Genomic DNA, 19,678 nt, shown 5'->3' on the forward strand with positions numbered 1-19,678 from the left:
GGACTGCTACATGGTCTTCTGTTCATACTTTCACCAAACGTTACAAGTTGGATAGCATTTCTAGATCTAGGGCAGGGTTTGCTAGAGCCTTTCTCCATGGCTTTGTAGAGGGCTGCTCTGTTCATTCCTCCTCCCAGGGTTCTTACTAAGCTTTGGTATTCCCCCATATATAACATTGAATAGAAGGACATAGAATAGTTGTGTAAAACCTTAACTTAATCATAGATGTCCTTCTCTTCTATGTAGCAGTATTCTATCCCTTCCTGCTTCCCCCCATATCTTGCTCTTTTTCCTGAATGGCAAGTTATTTGTCCTTTGTTCTGGTGTTCCTACTGGGGCATTTTACTTCTGAGGATTGTATGTGCAGATGTCCTTTTCTGGCTGATGTTGCCAGCACATACATGCGACATCCCACAAACCTGCAGTAGCTCCAAGCTGTTGTATGCTGGCCGGACGTGGGGTCTCTTGGGCGGAGGACTTCCCATATGCAAAGAATCTTGCAACATAGAAAAGAAGGACATCTATGGTGATGGTAAGATTTTACACAACTATTCTTTCTCTTCTGCTTGGTGCACAATGAATAATCATTTTCCACAAACACTCGACTGTCTTCAATTTTTAATACTTTGCCCTTCTGCCACAGTTTCGTCAGGATCAACTCTTTCTGCTGGTATGATTGCATCTTTACTAACAGGTCTTGGCTGCTTTCTCATAGGTCAGGTTTGGAGTATACACATATTGTGCCATTTCAATTAAAAAATCCCTCTGTGAATACCAGTCCACTTGCTTATTTGTACTTTCTTAAAATGTAATACAGTCTGTTCCTTCCAGTTTCTCTGGTACAGCAGAAAATCTCAGATTTTCCCCAGCATAGACTGTAACACTAGTAGTTTTTGAATCGGCTCTTCTTGAGCAGTCTCATACTCAGCCAGCCTTTTCTTCATTTCACCCCTCTAATTTTTGCAGTTTTATCAATTCATCTGAATAGCTGTTTAAAGCGTCTTCTGTTTTTAGCCTTCTGTTTGAGTTGATATAGGCTCTCAGTGTTTATTTTAATGAGCTCTTAGAACATTTTATTTATTTTTCATTTACATTACTAGAGGCCATGTCTTGCACCAGTGATGGATCATGAACTGCTTTTTGCTGAAATGCTGCAAGATTCTTCCCAGTTAGTATTTTCCCTTCACCTTTTCTAGTTGATTTTCTTTCAGGCTCTCTAAGTTTCTTCTTTACTGTCATCCAGGCAGTAGACTTACTAGCCAGTAACTGAATTCACTAAATTTGGCAGAGTTATTGGCCCTTATCTCTCTTTCTTTTTTCAGACTAGGATAGCTGAAATTAAGCTTTTGGTTAATGTGCAACCATCTTGAAAGTCCTTCTGGAAGCTCTTGTTTATGCATAGTAAGATACAAGCAGTGAAAATGTATTTAGTTCCTTAATTTTCTAAACGGGTTGGGCATATTTTTTATCAACCATAGGAGAAGTTGTGGACAATAATTAATAAAAGAGTTGAAAATTTATCTAGGAGGGAAAAAGGGCAAGAGTTAAATGGGATAAGTCGATCCTTCCAGTAAAGCAAGTGGTTTAGGATTACTTGATTTGAAGAGATATTTTAGAGCTACACCTTTAAGGTTCATAAGTATAACACAGGCAGAAGGTTATAATTCAAAATGGAAGCGAGGGGAAGTTCTAGAAGTAGAGAGAGTGGTGTTTTGAATGCACATCCTTTAAGGAGAATAGCAACATTCCTAAAGAATATTACAGTCGTAAAGCAGCAGGAAAGTGTTCTAAGAACTAAGCCAACATGAGAATGGAGAAAAAGGGGGTTTTGCCAGTATGGAGGACTGAAAGTTAAGGTAAAGAAAATAGTTGAGAGGGGGCTGAAATTTACTGAAGGAACCTGATAAAGGAACCAAGGTATAAAAACAAATGACTAGAGAGGGAAAGATAATACTGTGGGATGAGGCTAAGAAGATCTTTGGACTGCAGTCTAGAAACGGCCTTCCCTAACAGGGATTAGTGTCATAGTGGAGGCAAAGAAAAAAGATACAGGAATCTTAATTGAAAGACCTGCTCTGATGTTTTTTTTTTTTTTAGTTAAATGTAGAACAGAAACCGTTCTTAAAAAAGTGATAGTAGGGCATACAAAATATTGCATGATAACTGTAAGAATCAATCAATCAGAGGAGCCCCCCCCCCAAAAAAAAAAAAAAAAATACAGTCAATCAGAGGAGGTTAGAAAAGATTGAAAAGAGACTGTATAAGTAATTTACAAGAGAACAGTGAGAGAATTGTGGGTGGTTATATGGAGGGCTAGCCACCCAGTGGTGTGATACCACAACCCCATGTGCAAAAATGGGAAAAGGGGTTGTGGATGGATGGAATCTGAGGATGTATGGCTGGTTCCCAAGTGTGTAACAAGATCTAGAAAGTTTAGGATCTTTGCTTGGAAATGTTTGCATAGGTATTTTTATAACCCCAAGCAGACTTTAAACATTGCTTTCCTCAAGTAGATAGAAAATATTGGAAGTGTGATGGGGAAGAAAGAGGGTAACTGTAAACATATGTTTTAGGAGTGTAATGAGCTGGTAGATTAAAAAAATCTTTTCACAGTACTCTTATCAGAAATATTGGGTGAGCCAATGGCTGTAAATAAGGATATTATTTTTTGAGGTGGGATACAGGATCTGAATTGCCTAATCATAGTAAGGTCTGCTTTTTTGGCAGCCAGGATAATTTAACAATTACTAGAAATGAAAATCAAAGTCTAAACCAGCTGATGTTAAGTTGTCAATCTCGCCTTCATTCTTGCTTGATGGGTTCGGAGCCGATCCTCGGCTCCGACTCGGCACTTGCTAAGCTCGAGAGTCACTTTTACCAGCTCGAGGCAGCCCCATATCCCATGATGCAAGGCGGTAAGTACCCAGATCTCGTTTGCCGCTTCGCTGATGAGGTCCTCCTTTTACCAGCTCCTGGTAAGTGATTTATATATTACTGTTTTTGCCCCTTTTTTCACTTCAAACTTATATTTAACAGTTTTAGTTTAGATTTAGTCCCTTTTCTGACTATTTCCCTCACTCCTTAATTTTTTTTTAGTCAGGCCTTCTCCCCTCCCATCCCCCCCCCTTGTTAGGGTGTGTGTGTGTGTGTGTGTGTGTGTGTGTGTGTGTGTGTGTGTGTGTGTGTGTGTGTATGTGAGAGGTTAGTGATTTCATTAATTTTGGGATAATTGTTTCTTGGGCTGTTGTGTCTGTGTTTTTTCTGCAACTATGTCCAAGGAAAGGGTCTCAGGCTTTAAGAAGTGTGACTCGTGCTGTCAGAAGATGTCTCTGACAGACGGTCACACTTCTTGCTTATACTGCCTGGGACCTCTCCACCTGCAGGACTCCTGTGCGATTTGTCATTCCTTTAGCCAGAGAGTCCTGCAGGAGAGGAGAAACAAATTGATTTTGAGGGGCCTACTTAAACCGGAGGGCTCTCCGGCTAAGTCGGCTCCGAGCAAGACTTCCAAGTCTTCCAAGGCCCAGGCTTCTGTGTCTAAGCCTGCGGCCTCGGCTCCGACTCTTTCAGAGTCTAGATCGGCTCCGGCTGGAGCTGATCCTGGTTTGCACAAACCCTCGGCACCGATGGCTATCGGTGCCGATACTGGTTCGGTCACATCGGTGTCGGCTCCGATCGGTTCCGACCACCATGTGGCTCAGGCTGCGGTGTCGGCGCCGACCGGCTCCGATACCCTTACTTTTATGTCTGTATCGGCTCCGGCCGGAGCCGATGCATCGAGACCTTCTGTCGGTGCCGAAAAGTTGTCGGCTCCGACAGCACCCATGGTTTCGTCGGCTCCGATGGTTCCTTCGAGGAAGAGGTCCAGGTCCCCTTCCTTGGAACCGATACTCTCGGCTCCGGCATCTCCTCTCCTCTCGGAACGGAGCCATCAGAGCCGATCATCCAGGTCGTCCAGGCTTTCTGACCATGATTTAGAGAGGGTGGTCAGTAGATTATTAAAATCACAGGCACTGGCCCATATGCTACATAGTCCGTCTCAACAGACGACTATTAGTCCACACCCCATTGCAGTTCCTCCTTCGACTCTACCCCAGAGTTTGGAGCTGGAGTCTTCGAATAGTTTCTGCTATGGCTGAGGGACAGATACCCCCTTCTGCTCCCTCAGCCTCTACTCTTATCTCCTCTTGAGACCTTCCTTAGAGGGATTCGTGGTCGGGCTTCCTGGTCTCCTCCGAGGGGGTGAGTGGCATCGGACCCTTGTCCGACCCCACTCTTCCCCTTGGAGCCTCGGCCTTGGTGAGCTCTGCTCCGACATCTGCCTCGGAGCCTTCCCTTTCGGTGGGCCCTGGAGTTCCTGGTTCTTCGGAACGGGTTCTCTCAGACCTCCCTGGGAGGGGAGCCTTTGAGGTGATGAAGTGTGTGCTGGCCACTGGACTCAGCCAGCAGTCTGTTCCCTTAGCTCCTCCCTTTACTGTGCCTGTCGATATCTCTGCCATCTCTCTTGCTCCCGGACCCAGAGATCCTCCGCCTCAGGTTTCCCCACTGGGAAGAACCCCCTCTTCCGAGGATTCTCCTGATCGGTCAGGGGATCCTCCGCGCAAGAGGACCTGTAAGAGGAAACACGTAGACTCCCCCGAGTCTATCACTTCAGATACCGACTTAGATGAGTCGGAGGGATCCCCAAGATCCCCCTCTGAGGATGTCTCCTTTTCAGACATCCTAGAACTCCTTAAACAGAGGGGAAACTGGCCCTCCAGTAATCCCTCCGAGGATGAGTCGGTATACCTGGAGGCGTTTGGATCTCGGCCCTCCACCTCCTGGGTGTCTCCGCCTTTCGACCCCCTTATGCAGGTTATTGCTCGAAAGGCTTGGGCTGCTCCTGACTCTGTGTAGAGCCAGTTCCTAGGAGGCCTTCTAAATTTGTTACTGCCCCTTCGGACAAGCAATTCCTCACGAAAGGTGTCCCTGCTGATGCCATGGTGGTGGCGGCTGCCACTAAGAAGGAACTTGCAGATCCTTCCGTACCTGTCCATCCTCCTAATAAGGACTCTAGGACCATGGATAGGTATGGTAAGCGGATGTTCTCTTCAGCGACCTTTGCTATGCGCTCGCTGAACTACTTATGCCACTTCACCAGACTCCAAAGGGATATCCTTAAAGAGCTAGGTGGAGTAGTACAGGATCCCACAGCTGCAGGGGCTCAAGAAAAAATTGCTTCGCAGCTAGGAACCCTTAATTCTATTGCTAACTCCTCCATGCGTCTGATATCATATGCAGCAGATGGAGCGAGTAGGGCCGCAGGTACAGGTGTGGCTCTTAGACGCCAAGCCTGGATGCGGCTCTGTAATTTTGCAGATCCCTTTAAGGCGTCCTTCACAAACTCTCCCTTTGATGGGTCAGCTTTGTTTGGCCCTCAAGTGAAGGAAACATTGACCAGGTGTGAGCAGGACGGCAAGACTCTTTCTGTCAGGGGTCCATTTTTCCACCCCTTCTAGACCTTACCCTAAAGGACAGAAGGGTGGCAAAATGTGGTTCCGCAAATCCCAAGGAGTCACGCCGGATTCACGTGGTCAGTTTACCCCTAGAGGCAGAGGGGGTAACAACAGACGCCGCTCTAGAGGCAGAGGGGGTCCACAAAACCAGGGAAGCAGAGAGCCTCTCTCTGACAAGCCCTTTCAGCATCCCTGAGATGTTGCCCGACTGTCCATCCTTGGAGGCAGTCTGGGGAAGACTATCGCTGTACCCAGAAGCCTGGCTTTCCCTAACTCAAGACATATGGGTACAGTCGATCATATCCGAGGGTTACAAAATTCCTTTCGAGGAAACTCCCTTCTCTTACTCAAATTCCCTTCCAGATGTACCACCCGGTCTAAGGGAAATTGCAGAGTTAGAAGTTTTAAAACTTCTGCAAAAAAGAGCCATTCAGCCAGTTACAACAGATCATTCAGAGCCCGGAATCTACTCAAGGTTCTTTTGGTCCCCAAAAGACGGGGAGACTGGAGACCAATATTGGATCTCAGCAGACTCAACAAGTCTGTGAGAAAGACAAGATTCGAATGGTCACACTTCAGTCAATTCTGCCCTTCTTACAGAAGGACAACTGGATGTGCTCAATAGATCTTCAGGATGCGTACTATCACATAAAAATTCACAGACGCTCCAGAAGGTTTCTCCGCTTTCGGCTGGGGTCCAGTCATTTCCAATTCAGAGCCCTGCCCTTTGGTCTCACTACAGCCCCCAGAGTGTTCACCAAATGTATGGCAGTGGTCACGGCTCACCTGAGACGTCAAGGATTCCAGGTGTTTCCGTATCTCGACGACTGGCTCCTTTCAGCCACCACCAGGCATCAGCTTCTTCAAGCCAGGGATTACACAATAAATCTTTGCACTCAATTGGGCATCTCGATCAACAATGGAAAATCCTCCTTATTGCCCTGCCAGTCTATTACTTTCATAGGCGCAAACTTAAACACTGTTCGGATGTCAGCTACCCTCACAGACCAAAGAATCTTAGATATACAAGGTCATGTGAGAATCATTCTAGCCAGCAAGAAAGTACAAGCCAGAATGGTTCTAAAAGTGTTGGGCCTCATGGCTGCGGCCATTACCCTTCTTCCCCTGGCTCGCTTCTACATGCGCCTTCTTCAGTGGATGTTGTTCACTCAGTGGTCTTACCAACAACTTCCGATGCGTCACCAAATACTGGTGAGACAGATTTGCAAGAATCATCTTTCTTGGTGGATTACTTCTCCCCAGATTCACCAAGGCAGACCCTTTGTACCCCCAGCCCCGGCAGCCACTGTCACTACGGATGCCTCCCTGATCGGGTGGGGGGGCATTATCAGGGCAGGATGGTTCATGGGACGTGGCAACCGTTCGAATACCACCTGCACATAAATGTCCTGGAGATGAGAGCAGTGCTTTTGATGTTGCAAGCCCTCGACGACTTTCTTCCCTTTGGGACAATTGCAGTCCACACAGACAACATGTCTGTAGTATGGTATATCAACAAACAGGGCGGAACCAAGTCCTACCCCTTGTGCCGAGAAGCTCTCAGACTTTGGCAATGGGCGATCTCCTCTCATCGGTTTCTGGTAGCAACGCATATCCCTGGGAAAACCAACATTTTAGCGGACAGATTGAGCAGAGCTATTCTCATGCCTCACGAGTGGTCTCTCAAACAATCTATAGTGGAGGAGATTTTTCTAGAATGAGGTCGCCCATGTTGCGATCTTTTTGCTACTCCCCAAAACAGCAAATGCCCAGATTTCTTCTCTCTCTTCCCACTGCCAGGCCATCCCCCCAGAACGCTCTGACCCAGGATTGGCCCCAGGGACTTCTTTATGCCTTTCCTTCCTTTCCTCTTATCCCACAAGTAATCCAGAAAGCCACCGTTTTGAGAGCCAAAATGATTCTCATTGCCCCTTATTGGCCTCAACAAATTTGGTTCCCGTTCCTCCATCGTCACCTTTTGGTGCAGCCGTGGCATCTGGACCCAGTGCCAGATCTTCTGATTCACCAATCGGGTCAGCTGCACCGGTCTATTCCTTCTCTCAACCTCACAGCATGGTTGCTCCACTTCCTTCCTTAGCCAGGCTTCCTATGATCTCTAATCCTGTTAGAGACATCATAGTAGCTTCCTTAAAATCCTCTACTAGGAGGATTTATACTAGCAAATGGAAACGTTTTTCTTATTGGGCAAAAGCCAAAAATATTGATCCCTTCACTGCTCCAGTACAAGCAGTTTTGGATTTCTTAGCGGAAATTTTTCACGTGGGCTCCTCTTCTTCCACGGTCAAAGTTCAGTTGGCCGCTATCTCGAACTTTCATGTCGGGTTCGCAGATCACAACATTATGTCCCACAGACTTTGTAGAGCCTTCTTGAAAGGAATTTTTCTCCTGAAACCTCCAATCAGGAGTCCTCCTCCTCAATGGGGACCTAAATCTAGTGCTGACATCCTTGATTCTTCCTCCCTTCGAGCCAGCTGTTTCATGTTCCCTGAAATTTCTTTCATGGAAAACTTTATTCCTGGTTGCTATTACATCGGCTAGGAGGGTGTCTGAACTTCATGCTCTATCTGTTCGCCCCCCCTATTTAGTCTTCCACAAAGACAGAGTATCATTGAGAACTAATCCGACCTTTTTGCCTAAGGTCGCCTCAAAGACTAATTTGAATCAGGCTATTGATCTTCCTGTATTTTTCCCAAACTATTCAGACAGATCGAACAAAATTACATTATCTTGATGTCCACCGCCAACTCAGATATTATTTGGACAGAACAAAACAATTCAGGAAATCCGATCAACTCTTTGTTTCTTATGCTGATAACAAGAAAGGCCTTCCTGTCTCAAAAGTGACCTTGTCTAAATGGCTTTCTTCTGTCATCTCTGAAATTTATCAGCTCAGAGGAAAACAGCTGTGCTCGAAACCTAAAGCGCATTCAACCAGAAGCTTAGCCACTTCCACAGCCTTTCAAGCTAGACTTCCATTAGACACTATTTGTGCAGCAGCCACTTGGGCCACTCCTCATACATTTGTTTCCCATTACAAATTGGATTTGGCCTCCAGGGACAGAGCCAGTTTTGGCTCTACAGTTCTCAAGAGTCTGTTCCATTGAGCCACCCAGGATAGAGGTGCTAGGGACGCGGTCCCATCAAGCAAGAATGAAGGCGAGATTGACAACTTAACATTGAGAAGTTATGTACCTACCATAACGTTCCATGTTAGTTGTCTTCTCTCACCTTCTTTCTTGCGACCCTCCCTCCTTCCCCCAGGCCTGGACAGACCTTTCTTTCTACAAGGAAGTATGCTTCTGAAGACCATACATTGCTGGTCCTTCTACCATCCTTCAGGTTTTTTTCTCTCCTTCTTTCTTCCTTTTGGAAGTTATAATGCTAGGTGCTATTGCCTATTGTCATCAAACGAGATCTGGGTACTTACCGCCTTGCATCATGGGATATGGGGCTGCCTCGAACTGGTAAAAGTGACTCTCGAGCTTAGCAAGTGCCGAGTCGGAGCCGAGGATCGGCTCCGAACCCATCAAGCAAGAAAGAAGGCGAGAGAAGACAACTAACATGGAACGTTATGGTAGGTACATAACTTCTCATTTTTGAAATATACTGAGTATTAAAATAGGAAATGTAAGAACTGGAAGAAAGATCTTTAGAAAAGGGAAGGAACAAATTACATAGAAATAAATGGAAATTGTGTGAACAATACATGAACAATAATGTTTAGGAGGAAGAATGAGGTTTAAGGAAAGGCAGGAATGCAGCAATTTACAGAACATTGGACTGATGATAATTAGAAAATATATGATTTATAATGTATGTTAATGGAAAAAATGTTCTGCTTTTTTCTTTTTTTGTTTTTTTTATGTCTTAAGTGATAATCTAATAAAGATGTTTAAAAAATCTGTTAGTTTATGATCATATACATTTATGCTAACAGACCAATGTTGAATGGGTAGTAAACACTATAGTAAGTTCTTCTAATATTCCAGAATTGCTGAGGTATTCCCTAGTCATCAAGGTATCATTCTTTTGATACGAGGTTAGCAGCTGGAAAGTGAGAGAACCATTAATCATCAGAATCAGAATGTTACAGGTTTCTCTCAGATTAAGCGGTTGGGTTTGTCAGGAAGCCAGTAGTACTAAAGGAGGATGTCTTGCTGATGTTTCCTGGATGGGGGCATGATAAAATTAAGTATTTAGGAGTATGGATTAAAAATTATTCTGGTGTGGCAGTTAAGGATATGTGGGAAGAGACTTAAAAGATAATACAAAAACTGAGAAAATGGAAGCTCTGTTATATGGCTATCGATAGTAAGATACAAACAGTTAAATGTTTTAGCCCCTTTAGTCTTGTACATAGATCAGGCATATTTTTATCAACCAGAGAAGAAGTTGTGGATAGCAATTAATAAAGAGCTGATGGATTTTGTCTGGGAGGGGAAGACTGCAAGAGTCAAGCGGGATAAGTTTATTCTTCCAATAGAACAGGGCGGATTGGGATTACCCGATTTGAAGAGGTATTTCAGCCCAACACAGTTGAGGATCATATACATAGCACAAGCAGAAAACTATAATTCTGAGTAAAAGAGGTGATGATGAAACAGGGGGGAAGCTCAAGAAACAAGGGGAGACTGGGATTTTGGATGCAGATTAAGAAGAATAACGATAATTATACAGAATATTGTATTCATAAAGTAGCAGAAAGTATTCCAAAAGTATTCCAAAAGTATTCTAAGAACTAAGCCAACACAGAAATGGAGAAAGGAGATTCTGCCGATAGGGTTGACTGCAATTAGGTTAGAGGGGGGCTGGACTATATTGGAGAAAACTGAAAAGAGCAGGAGGAACACGAAAATTGGTAGCACTTTCGTCTGTAGTAAACCATGACTTCAAAGCAATACAAGGCTTCCTAAATCACACCTGTTTAAATACCACCCGACCAGCTTAATTAAAAACATTTCAATTCATCCTTAAAGAGAAAAGCAATGATGTTAATACCAACCAAACTTCCCTATTAATAAAACATGATCTTTTTTATCTCAGATTTATGCTGTGAAAATATATATACAAGAATCATAAATATTTTATATTACAAACTAAAAAACAATGTAAAAATTGTGTGTAAAAAAAATAAATATATATTTAAAATAATAATAAGGCAAGAAAACTACTACCTATAAAATCCATTCTGTCAAAAACAATTCTATAGAAGAAAAATTAGCTTTCAGTTTTAAGCTACTACTAATGGAAGCCACATCATTGATGCCCGGAAATTCCATGGCGTTACATTTTAATTGCCACTCTTTGTACTCAAGATAAAGGTCCGATGGCCCAACTCTAGGGCCCAAATCCAGCCGGTCAGTTGCAGTAAATTTAAACCCGTGGCTGGGGTCACTCATCACATGCTTAGCCAACCAAGGCATTAGAATCTGTCCCCCTCTGAATGTTGTACACATGTTGGTAAATCCATTCCTAAACTTTTTTTTATAGTTTCTCCAGTATAAAAACAATCATAGCCTTGGCACTTGGCCACATAAACAAGTACTTTGCCACATAAACAAGTACTTTGCCATGACAATTAAATTTACGAATTATGTTGATTACTCCATAATTTTGAATGTAAATTTCTGAACCCTCCAAAATATACCTGCATTATGAGCAATGGTTACATTTTTTCATAGCTCCTTTTATGTTGATTCTTGGATTTTTCTCTAACAAGTTCTTGAAACAAAAATCCTTTCTGCATATTATTATTACTGGTTTGTGCCCTACTCTATTGAGGTAGTCCTCATCTCTTCCAAAAATGTCTCAGTTCTTAAAAATAATATTGTTGATGTCTTCAAATGCAAATTAAGTGGCATGACCAGGGCTTTGTTATAGTTGACCACATTGTCTTCAAGGGCAGGTTCATGTACCCTAATTTCTACCTTGGGTCTAAGAATTCATTAGGATAACCACTCTTTACAAACATATCTTTGAGGGCGACGCATTAATTCCGATTTTTTTAATTGAGCTGGTCAGGTGATATTGTTAGTGGTATTTAAACAGGTGTGATTAGGAAGTTTTATATTGTTCTGTTGAAGTCATGGTTTGCTACCAACAAAAGTGCTTAACTTTTTAATAAACAGTACCAATTTTCATATTCTTCCTATTCTTTTTTTGTTTTTATAAGTTAAGTGTTTAGTGGTTATATTTATTGGAGAAAACTGGCAAATGAACCAGTTTATTGGGAGCAAATTAGAGAGGGAAAGGTAATAGAATGAGAAGACGCCAAGAACTTATTTAGACTGCAGATTAGAGATTGTCTTCCCTATCAAGGATTGATATCAGAGTATAGACAAAAAGAAAGAAAAAGGGGGATCCTAAATGAAAGACCGTAACTGGTTGAGTTTTTAGTAGACTCTAGAACAGAAGTTGCCATTAAGAAAGGAATAATTAGTAGAGCTTATAAAATATTATCATATAACTAAGAATCAATCAGAGGAAGTTAGACATAATTGAGAAATTGGATAAGCAATTCACAAAGAAACAATGGGGGAATATATGCATGTCTCCCAAATATGCAGCAAAGTCTAAAAGATTTAAGATCTTTGCTTGGAAGTGTTTACATAGGTATTTTTATACCCCAAGTAGACTTCACAAAGAATTTTGTCTCTGGCAGATAGCAAATGTTGGAGGTGTGATGGGGAAGAAAGAATTAACTGGGAACTTATTTTCTGGGAGTGTAATGAGATGGCAGACTTTAAAGATTCCCTGCAGACTGCTATGTTGGAGATGTTGGGTGAGCAAATTAGTGTAAATAAGGAAATGATGTTTTTGAGCTATGATACAGAAATGGCTAGACGTAGTAAGGCCTTACTGAGTCTAATTATGATGGCTACCAAAAAAGTAATTACTAGAAAATGGAAGTCAGAGTCGAAACGAACTTTACTAGAAGTAGCGAATATAGTAATAGAGATAAAACAACTGGAATTGATATCTTTAGAAAAGGGTAGAAGCAAATTACATAGGAAAATGTGAAGTGTTGGATCAATACATGCAGAGGAAGAATGAGGTTTAAAAGAAGGCAGGAACTGATTGAGATATATAATGGTTGACTGACAATGACTCGATACATTATAAGTGATGTTTAATGTTTGCAGCTACAGTTTTGTCAGCATGGTTATTGTAATGTATAATGTTTGCAACTGAGATTGTGTTGGTATGGTGTATTTTCATTTATATAAATATAAGATTGCCTGTATCATACATGATAATTTAATAAAGATGCTTCTTGTTTATATAAAAAAAAAAAAAAAAAAAAAAAGATGAGAGTCTGCTACACCACAGAAAATGTTTTTAGTCCCTTTTTATAATTAATTTTAGGCAAAGCTGTTCTCTGACTGTCTGGCACCGCATTGACTGTTACTTTTAAATAGGAGGTAAATGTAGTTGCAGCTAATGTTAGTCTGCACTGTAATTTGCTGACCTTTTCCTGTCTAGCTTGTGAATGTTTTGCCCTTGAGATCACAGATTGTAGGCTAGCTACAATGGACAGGCCTGCAGCATCACTAATTTAACTGTTATAATTGTTTTTAAAATGTATTTCTTGATTTATATGCTGATAATTAATGGTTTAACTTGGTGATTTGAAATTTTTTAATTATGCCAGATTTTGTAATGTTTAGGGATTTTTTTAATTATATATGTATTTTTTTTGCTCTGTAAAGACTGTTTGCTATAGGTTCACAGTTGTCTCCTGAGCCAGGAAGTTCTGGAATAGAGATGCTGGAAACAGACACGTTCAAGCTGCACTGTTTCCAAACTTTAACAGGCAAGTCCTTTTGTTCCTTCTTTTCTTTTTTTTTTTTTTTTTTTTTATATCTGCCCTCACTGTTGAAGATGCTGCCTACAACATTTATCTATCAATTACAACATGAATAATTTATCTTCTGACCTTTAGCCGATATATTTTGGAGACTGTCGATCAAAAAGTGTCCTGTTTGTGACTGATATCGGTTGCCCAGTTCTGGAACACTACTTGTACTTACTTGTTGAAGGTACAAATCTAAGTAGCTTTCCCACAGTGCATACTATTTTGAAGTCCTGATCTTTGCTTTTGTGTGCACCTGGTTGTAGCATAGTTTAATTTTGCCAAATTAGTTACTAAATATACTTTGATCACTTTTTTGCCTGTGAGCATTTTGTCTGTTTAGTTAATACACAACACATTCAGCATACAGTTAACACAGGGTTTCTTTGACTTAATGTTTGGAGATGCTGAAAATGGTCTCTGGACCAGTCCAGCTACCTAGTTAACAAATAAATACAAATCTGTGTAGGAGAAGTACTTGTATAGTTTCAGCATGGTCAAAACAGTAACTTAAAAGTCATCATTCCACTAAGGTGTTTTTATCGCCTCATCCTTGATGGTTTTAGTATACTTGCTTGAATGACAGAAGCAACAAGCCACCAGATGGTGTGTAGATCTTGGACAACTAGCATCTTCTATCCAGAACTGCCCAGAAGTTGCTTTTTCATTATGAATGGGCTGCCTGTATTAGCTGGCATTGCTGTTGAGAATGGGTTTGAGTGACAGAGCAGTGCTGTGTTTCATGGCTACAGCAGCACTTGCCAAAAGGAATAGAGGGGTTTGCCTTCACTTATAGTGAGGTTCAGAGAGTGTGCCAGTAAACAGCAGAAATAAAACAAGTGAATAAGTGAATACATTGGGTACAGCTTACCTTCCGTACAGGAAACTGTGTTTTTTTGGCTGCCTTGGGCTGCAGGACCTGAGTTAGGAGTTGATAGAGCCCAGAATGAGGGCAACTGCCGTGAAGACAGTACAGCCAGTTTAAAAAAAATAAATTTATAACATATGAAAAATTGGCAGAGAAGATGAATTATGTATTTTCTAATATGTTTCTCTCTCTGCTTTTCTAGGAATCAAGTTTATAGTTCTAGCAGATCCCAGGCAAGCTGGCACTGACACTCTACTACGAAAAATTTATGAAATTTATTCAGACTTTGCCTTGAAAAATCCATTCTACTCCCTTGAAATGCCAATCAGGTAGGGAACAGTCTAATATGTGGCAAGATTGGAAGTGTTACTATTGTAGATTAAATGTTGTTGCTGAGAAAGCTAAACTTACATTTACTTTGCTCTTATAGCATTTTGAAAAGTAAGAACATCACTTATCACATTATATGAATATAATATATAAATGCTCATTCCAGTCATACATTCACCAAGAGCTATTTAAAAGATCATATGAACAACCACCACATCTAAGACTGGTACACTGTCAGCTTAAGTCGACATGCCTTTACCACTCACTTTTTAAATTAAGCACTGCAGTAAAACATCAGTGTTTTATTCGCATAAGCATGCCATGAACTTAGTGGTGACAATATAGATACTCTGTAACAAACTGAACGGTTTAAAAATTATAACAGTTTTACAGACCATTAAATCTTGATTGAAAGTTATGGCCAAATATTTTTCTACCCAATATAATATCCTCAGTATGAGAACAACACTCTTTATGTGGTTAAAAGGGCACTAATGAAAATTTCAGCTTACCAAAACTTGCTTTGCAGTATATCAGTTCAGTCTGTAACATATGTGTTTAACATGAGAGAGAGACTCTGATGTTTTATTTATCTGTCAAACCATCCATTCTAAAACCATAGACACATCATTGCATGTACTACAATGAAATGGTAATACAAATGCTGGTCACCCACCTTACCTTCTTATCTTCCCCTTGAATCTTCAGCCCAGTGTTCAATATGTAGTTGTAAACATGTTAAGTAAAAATTGAAGTTTGAATTAATGAAAATCTAGTAATTTATTTGTTTTGGCTTATAGTTTCACTGGGAATGTATGCACAAAATTGGTGTAATGGAGCACAATGTAACTGTCTTAGTACTACAACAGTTAACCCTTTTTGATATTCTGTCTTCAAAATCCATAGACTATTATATAATGAGCACTGATATCCAAAACATCAAAAAAAAAAAAAGTCAAATTGCTAGAAAAACAGAGTCCCCTTTCACACTGAGACTATTTAGTCATTGTCAGTAGTTTATCCAGTCTTTGGTATTATTCCTCTCTCTCTCTCCTTGGTTTCCATATATTCATTGTAATCTGCCTCTCAGTATTGTTGTCACTGCTGTTCATTGTCGCCCTCTTATATTGATTAGCAAAAAGACGGTCAAGTTTTTTATCTGTTGCAGTCATCTCTACCCTTAAAAGGAAAAACTCCTTTTTAATCCATTTGGATATGTGATTGTGTCCCACACAGGCTATACTTTAACTTTACTGTATGCTTTCAACTGACCCTGACAAATCCACATAAGGATGATTTTACACTACCTGTTTAACTCGACTCTGACCAGGTGCAGAAGAGAATAATAATAATGTAATACTTATGCAAAAATACTTTTTTAAGGCCTTTGTGGGCTGAATCCCATAACAGTGTAATACCTGGATAAGTGGAAACTGTGGCTATTTTGATGAGTATATCTGTGGTTGCCTGAGCAAAAACTTACATGATCTTCCTTGAAATATCTGTATAATGTTAATAACAAAAATCCAGTCATCTTGTTTATTAACCCAGTGTAAACTAGACAGAAGAATATATTACTAAACATGTACATCTTGCACAACTGGATACAGTAACTGTTTCCACACGGGTTTAGTAGTGTAACGTAACTGTAATTTTTGTACATAAAATATAGGATATGTAGCAGTTATCCAGTGTCTTGCCCTCATGTTGATACAGGAAAAATATGTGACTTAGACCGTCTGAGTACTTTAGTAAATTACTCCGTTATTGAGCATAACAGCTTGTAACAAGCAGTCACTTGACTTAGACAAAGTGCACTGCTCCCAAGACCATTTCTAACATCAGTCCTGAAGGGCTCTTGTCACTGCACTCCTCTGAAGTAAAGATGTATTCGTAAGAGTCCTCTTCATCCTGCAGGCATTCATTCTTCTGATCTTCATGTATTAAAGACTGAAAACCGTGCCTTGACAGAACATCCTTTTCTCCAGAGAAGTAAAACCATTATCTTTAAATTATGGAAACTTTGTTTTTAAAAGTTTTTTTTTTCCTTATGTTTTATTGTTCTTTGGCTGGGTGAAGTTGGTTAGTTTATTTCAGGCATTTCAAACCTTGGCCTTTTTTTTTTTTTTTTTTTTTTTTTTGTGGCATTACTGCTTGAGTGAGAGACTGCGGTGGTGGTGCTGCGGTAGCGTTATCTCCTCACAGTAAGATGTTGTCCTGTTCGATTCATAGCTAGAGAATCTTCTGTGTGGAGACATGCGTGAATGGGCATACCTTTGTTGAAGGTTGTGCATCAGGGCCGGCAACTCGGCACATAAAAATCTACTGCCAATCATTAGCGGACCGGAGTTCCGCTGTGGCGACCCCTTACTGGGAAAAGCCGAAAGAGACAACAACTGCTTGAGTGAGAGATTTGTACTGACTATATAAATGGTGTAGATGAAAATAATTTCTTTGAAACAGTTTAAGACACTTGTGCTGAAGGAAACTCCTGTTGTATTTCATGAGCTAGTTATTAATATGAGCTGCACGGTAGCTCTCTGTTACAGTTCCAAAGTCTGGAGTTCAATCTTGATCTCCGCTCACCTTATAAAGTTTGCATGTTTCCCCCATATCTTTTTCTAAAACAAGAAACCCCTTTATTAAATTATCACTTATGATGTAGGCAGTCATATATTTATACAAATGAAAACAAACCATATTGACATAATCTTTGCTGCAAGCAGTATACATCACTTATAATCTACCCAGTCATTGTCAGTCAAGTAGTACATAGCTCATTCAAATCTTGCCTTCTTTAAACCTCATTCCTCCCTGTATATATTGTTCCCCCAATTCTCATTTTTTCATATATAATTTGCTCCAGTCCTTTTCTAAAGATCCCGATTCCAGTTGTTTTATCTCTATATTTACTACTACTAGCACAGTTGGTTTAGACTTTGATTTCCATTTTCTAATAATTGCTTTTTCGGCAGCCACCATAATTAGATTCAGCAAGACCTTACTATGTCTAGGCAGTTTCGATTCTGTATCATAGCTCAGAAAGTCATTTTCCTAGATACACCAATTTGCTCACCCAGTTTGTCTGATACAACAGTCTTCAAGGAATCTTTAAAGCCTGCCAACTCATTACAGTCTCAGAAAATGTTCCCAGTTACCTTTTTCTTCCCAATCACACCTCCAACATTTGTTGTCTACCTGAGGAAAAAATCTCTGGCATGTACTTTGGGTATAAAAATACCTATGCAAACATTTCCAAGCAAAAATCCTAAATCTTCTAGTTTTTTTGCATATTTGAGAGACATACATATATATCCCCCCATTGTTTCTTAGTAAATTGCTTATCCAGTCTCTCATCCCAATCCTTTCTAGCCTCATCTGATTGATTCTTGTAGTTATCATGCTGTATTTTATATGCTGTACTAATTATTCCTTTTTTAACATCCGCTTCTGTTCTAGGTTCTACTAAAAACTCCACCAGTGCTGGTCTTCCGTTTAGGACACCCCTATTTCTTTCTCTTTGCCTATACTCTATCAATCTTTGATAGGGAAGACAATCTGTAACCTGCAGTCCAAATAAATTCTAGGTGTCTTCCCATTCTATTACCTTTCCCTGTCTAGTTATTTGGTCCCAATACGTTGGTTCCTTTGCCAGTTTTCTCCAGTAAATTCCAGCCCCCTCTTACTTATCACCTGTATCCCTAATTGCTGTTATCCCTATTGACAGAATCTCCTTTCTCCATGCTTGTGTTGGCTTAGTTCTTAGAATACTTTCTACTACTTTATAAATATAATATTCTGTGTTCTTAAACACCTGCATCCAAAATCCCTATTTCTCCTTGTTTCTTGAGCTTCCTTCCTGTTTCTTCATCATCCCTTTCAACTTTGAATCATAGGTTTCTGCTTGTGCTATGTATAGGAGTCTTAACTGTGTAACTTTGAAATACCCCTTCAAATCAGTTAATCCCACTCTGCCCCATTCTATTGGAAGTATCATCTTATTCCACTATACTCTTGCCATCTTCCCCTCCAAGATAAAATCCTTCAGCTCTTTATGAATTCATATCCACAACTTCTGCTCTGGTTTATAAAACTATGCCTAACCTGTGTATAAGACTAAAGGGACTAAAAGCAATTTAACTGCTTGTATCTTGGTATCCATATCCATATGACAAGAGCTTCCAATTTCTCAGTTTTTGTATTATCTTTTGTTTAGTCTATTCCCACATATCCTTAGCTGCCACACTGAGTCATTTTTAATCCATATGACGAAGCACTTCATTTTATTATGTCCCCATAAATACAGATATTGCTGAAGCAATTCATCTGTAGATACATAATTTACCGCTATTGCCTTTATTTTAGCTTCATTAAATTTGTATCCTGAAAAGATTTGAAACCATCTCAAAATGTTCCACAACACTGACATTTCCTTCTCTGGTTTTATTAGGTATAAAGAAAATATCATCTGCAAATAGAGCCAACTTTTACTGACTACTATACCAGTTATATCCTTGAATTTCTGAGTCCCTTATTTTCTTTGCCAGTGGTTCTCAATATAATGCAAATAACAAAGGGGAAAAAGGACACCTCTGCCTGGTTCCTCTGCTGAAGCAGAAATTATCAGAGGAACCCACCCACTTTAATTTTCGCCACCAGTCCCTCATATATCCTCCTAATCAACCTTAGTAATTTTATCAGGGAATGCAAATGCTTCTATTACCCTGCGTATAGGGTCCCAGCTTACTCTGCCAAATGCTTTCTGTGCATCAAGACCCACCTACAGCAGTGGTATTTTCTTACATTCTGCTTCCCTCTGGATCATCAATGTTCTGTTAATGTTGTCAAATGTTTGCCTCCCCTCTGCAAAACCACAGTGATCCATGACTTTCAATTTTGGAATCACTTTTACCATTCTTTTAGCTATCATATACATAAACACTTTATAATCGTGGTTTAGTATTGAAATGGGCCTGTATGAAGTGGATGGGTCTTTACCCTCTTTAGGTATTACAGCTACCACCGCTTTCTTCTAGGATGTTGGTGGTACTTCTCCTCTTAAAATACTGTTAAACAAAATCTTCCAGATCTTTATCAGTTTTTCCCTCCTAG

The 19,678-nt window shown here is 40.4% G+C and overlaps 1 protein-coding gene across 1 annotated transcript in view; it reads left to right on the top strand.

Moving 5' to 3' along the window:
* Positions 1–19,678, top strand: part of TRAPPC4 (trafficking protein particle complex subunit 4) — a 112,573-nt gene that overhangs the window by 71,194 nt on the left and 21,701 nt on the right. The window contains exons 3-4 of the mRNA XM_044080941.1: positions 13,226–13,329; positions 14,439–14,565. Of these exons, the coding sequence (XP_043936876.1) occupies positions 13,226–13,329; positions 14,439–14,565 (231 nt within the window). The remainder of the gene's footprint in view (positions 1–13,225; positions 13,330–14,438; positions 14,566–19,678) is intronic.

This window comes from Protopterus annectens, chromosome 8.part0 (assembly GCF_019279795.1).
Source record: "Protopterus annectens isolate FY-2018-M chromosome 8.part0, PAN1.0, whole genome shotgun sequence".
In the NCBI taxonomy this organism is placed as follows: Eukaryota; Metazoa; Chordata; order Ceratodontiformes; family Protopteridae; genus Protopterus; species Protopterus annectens.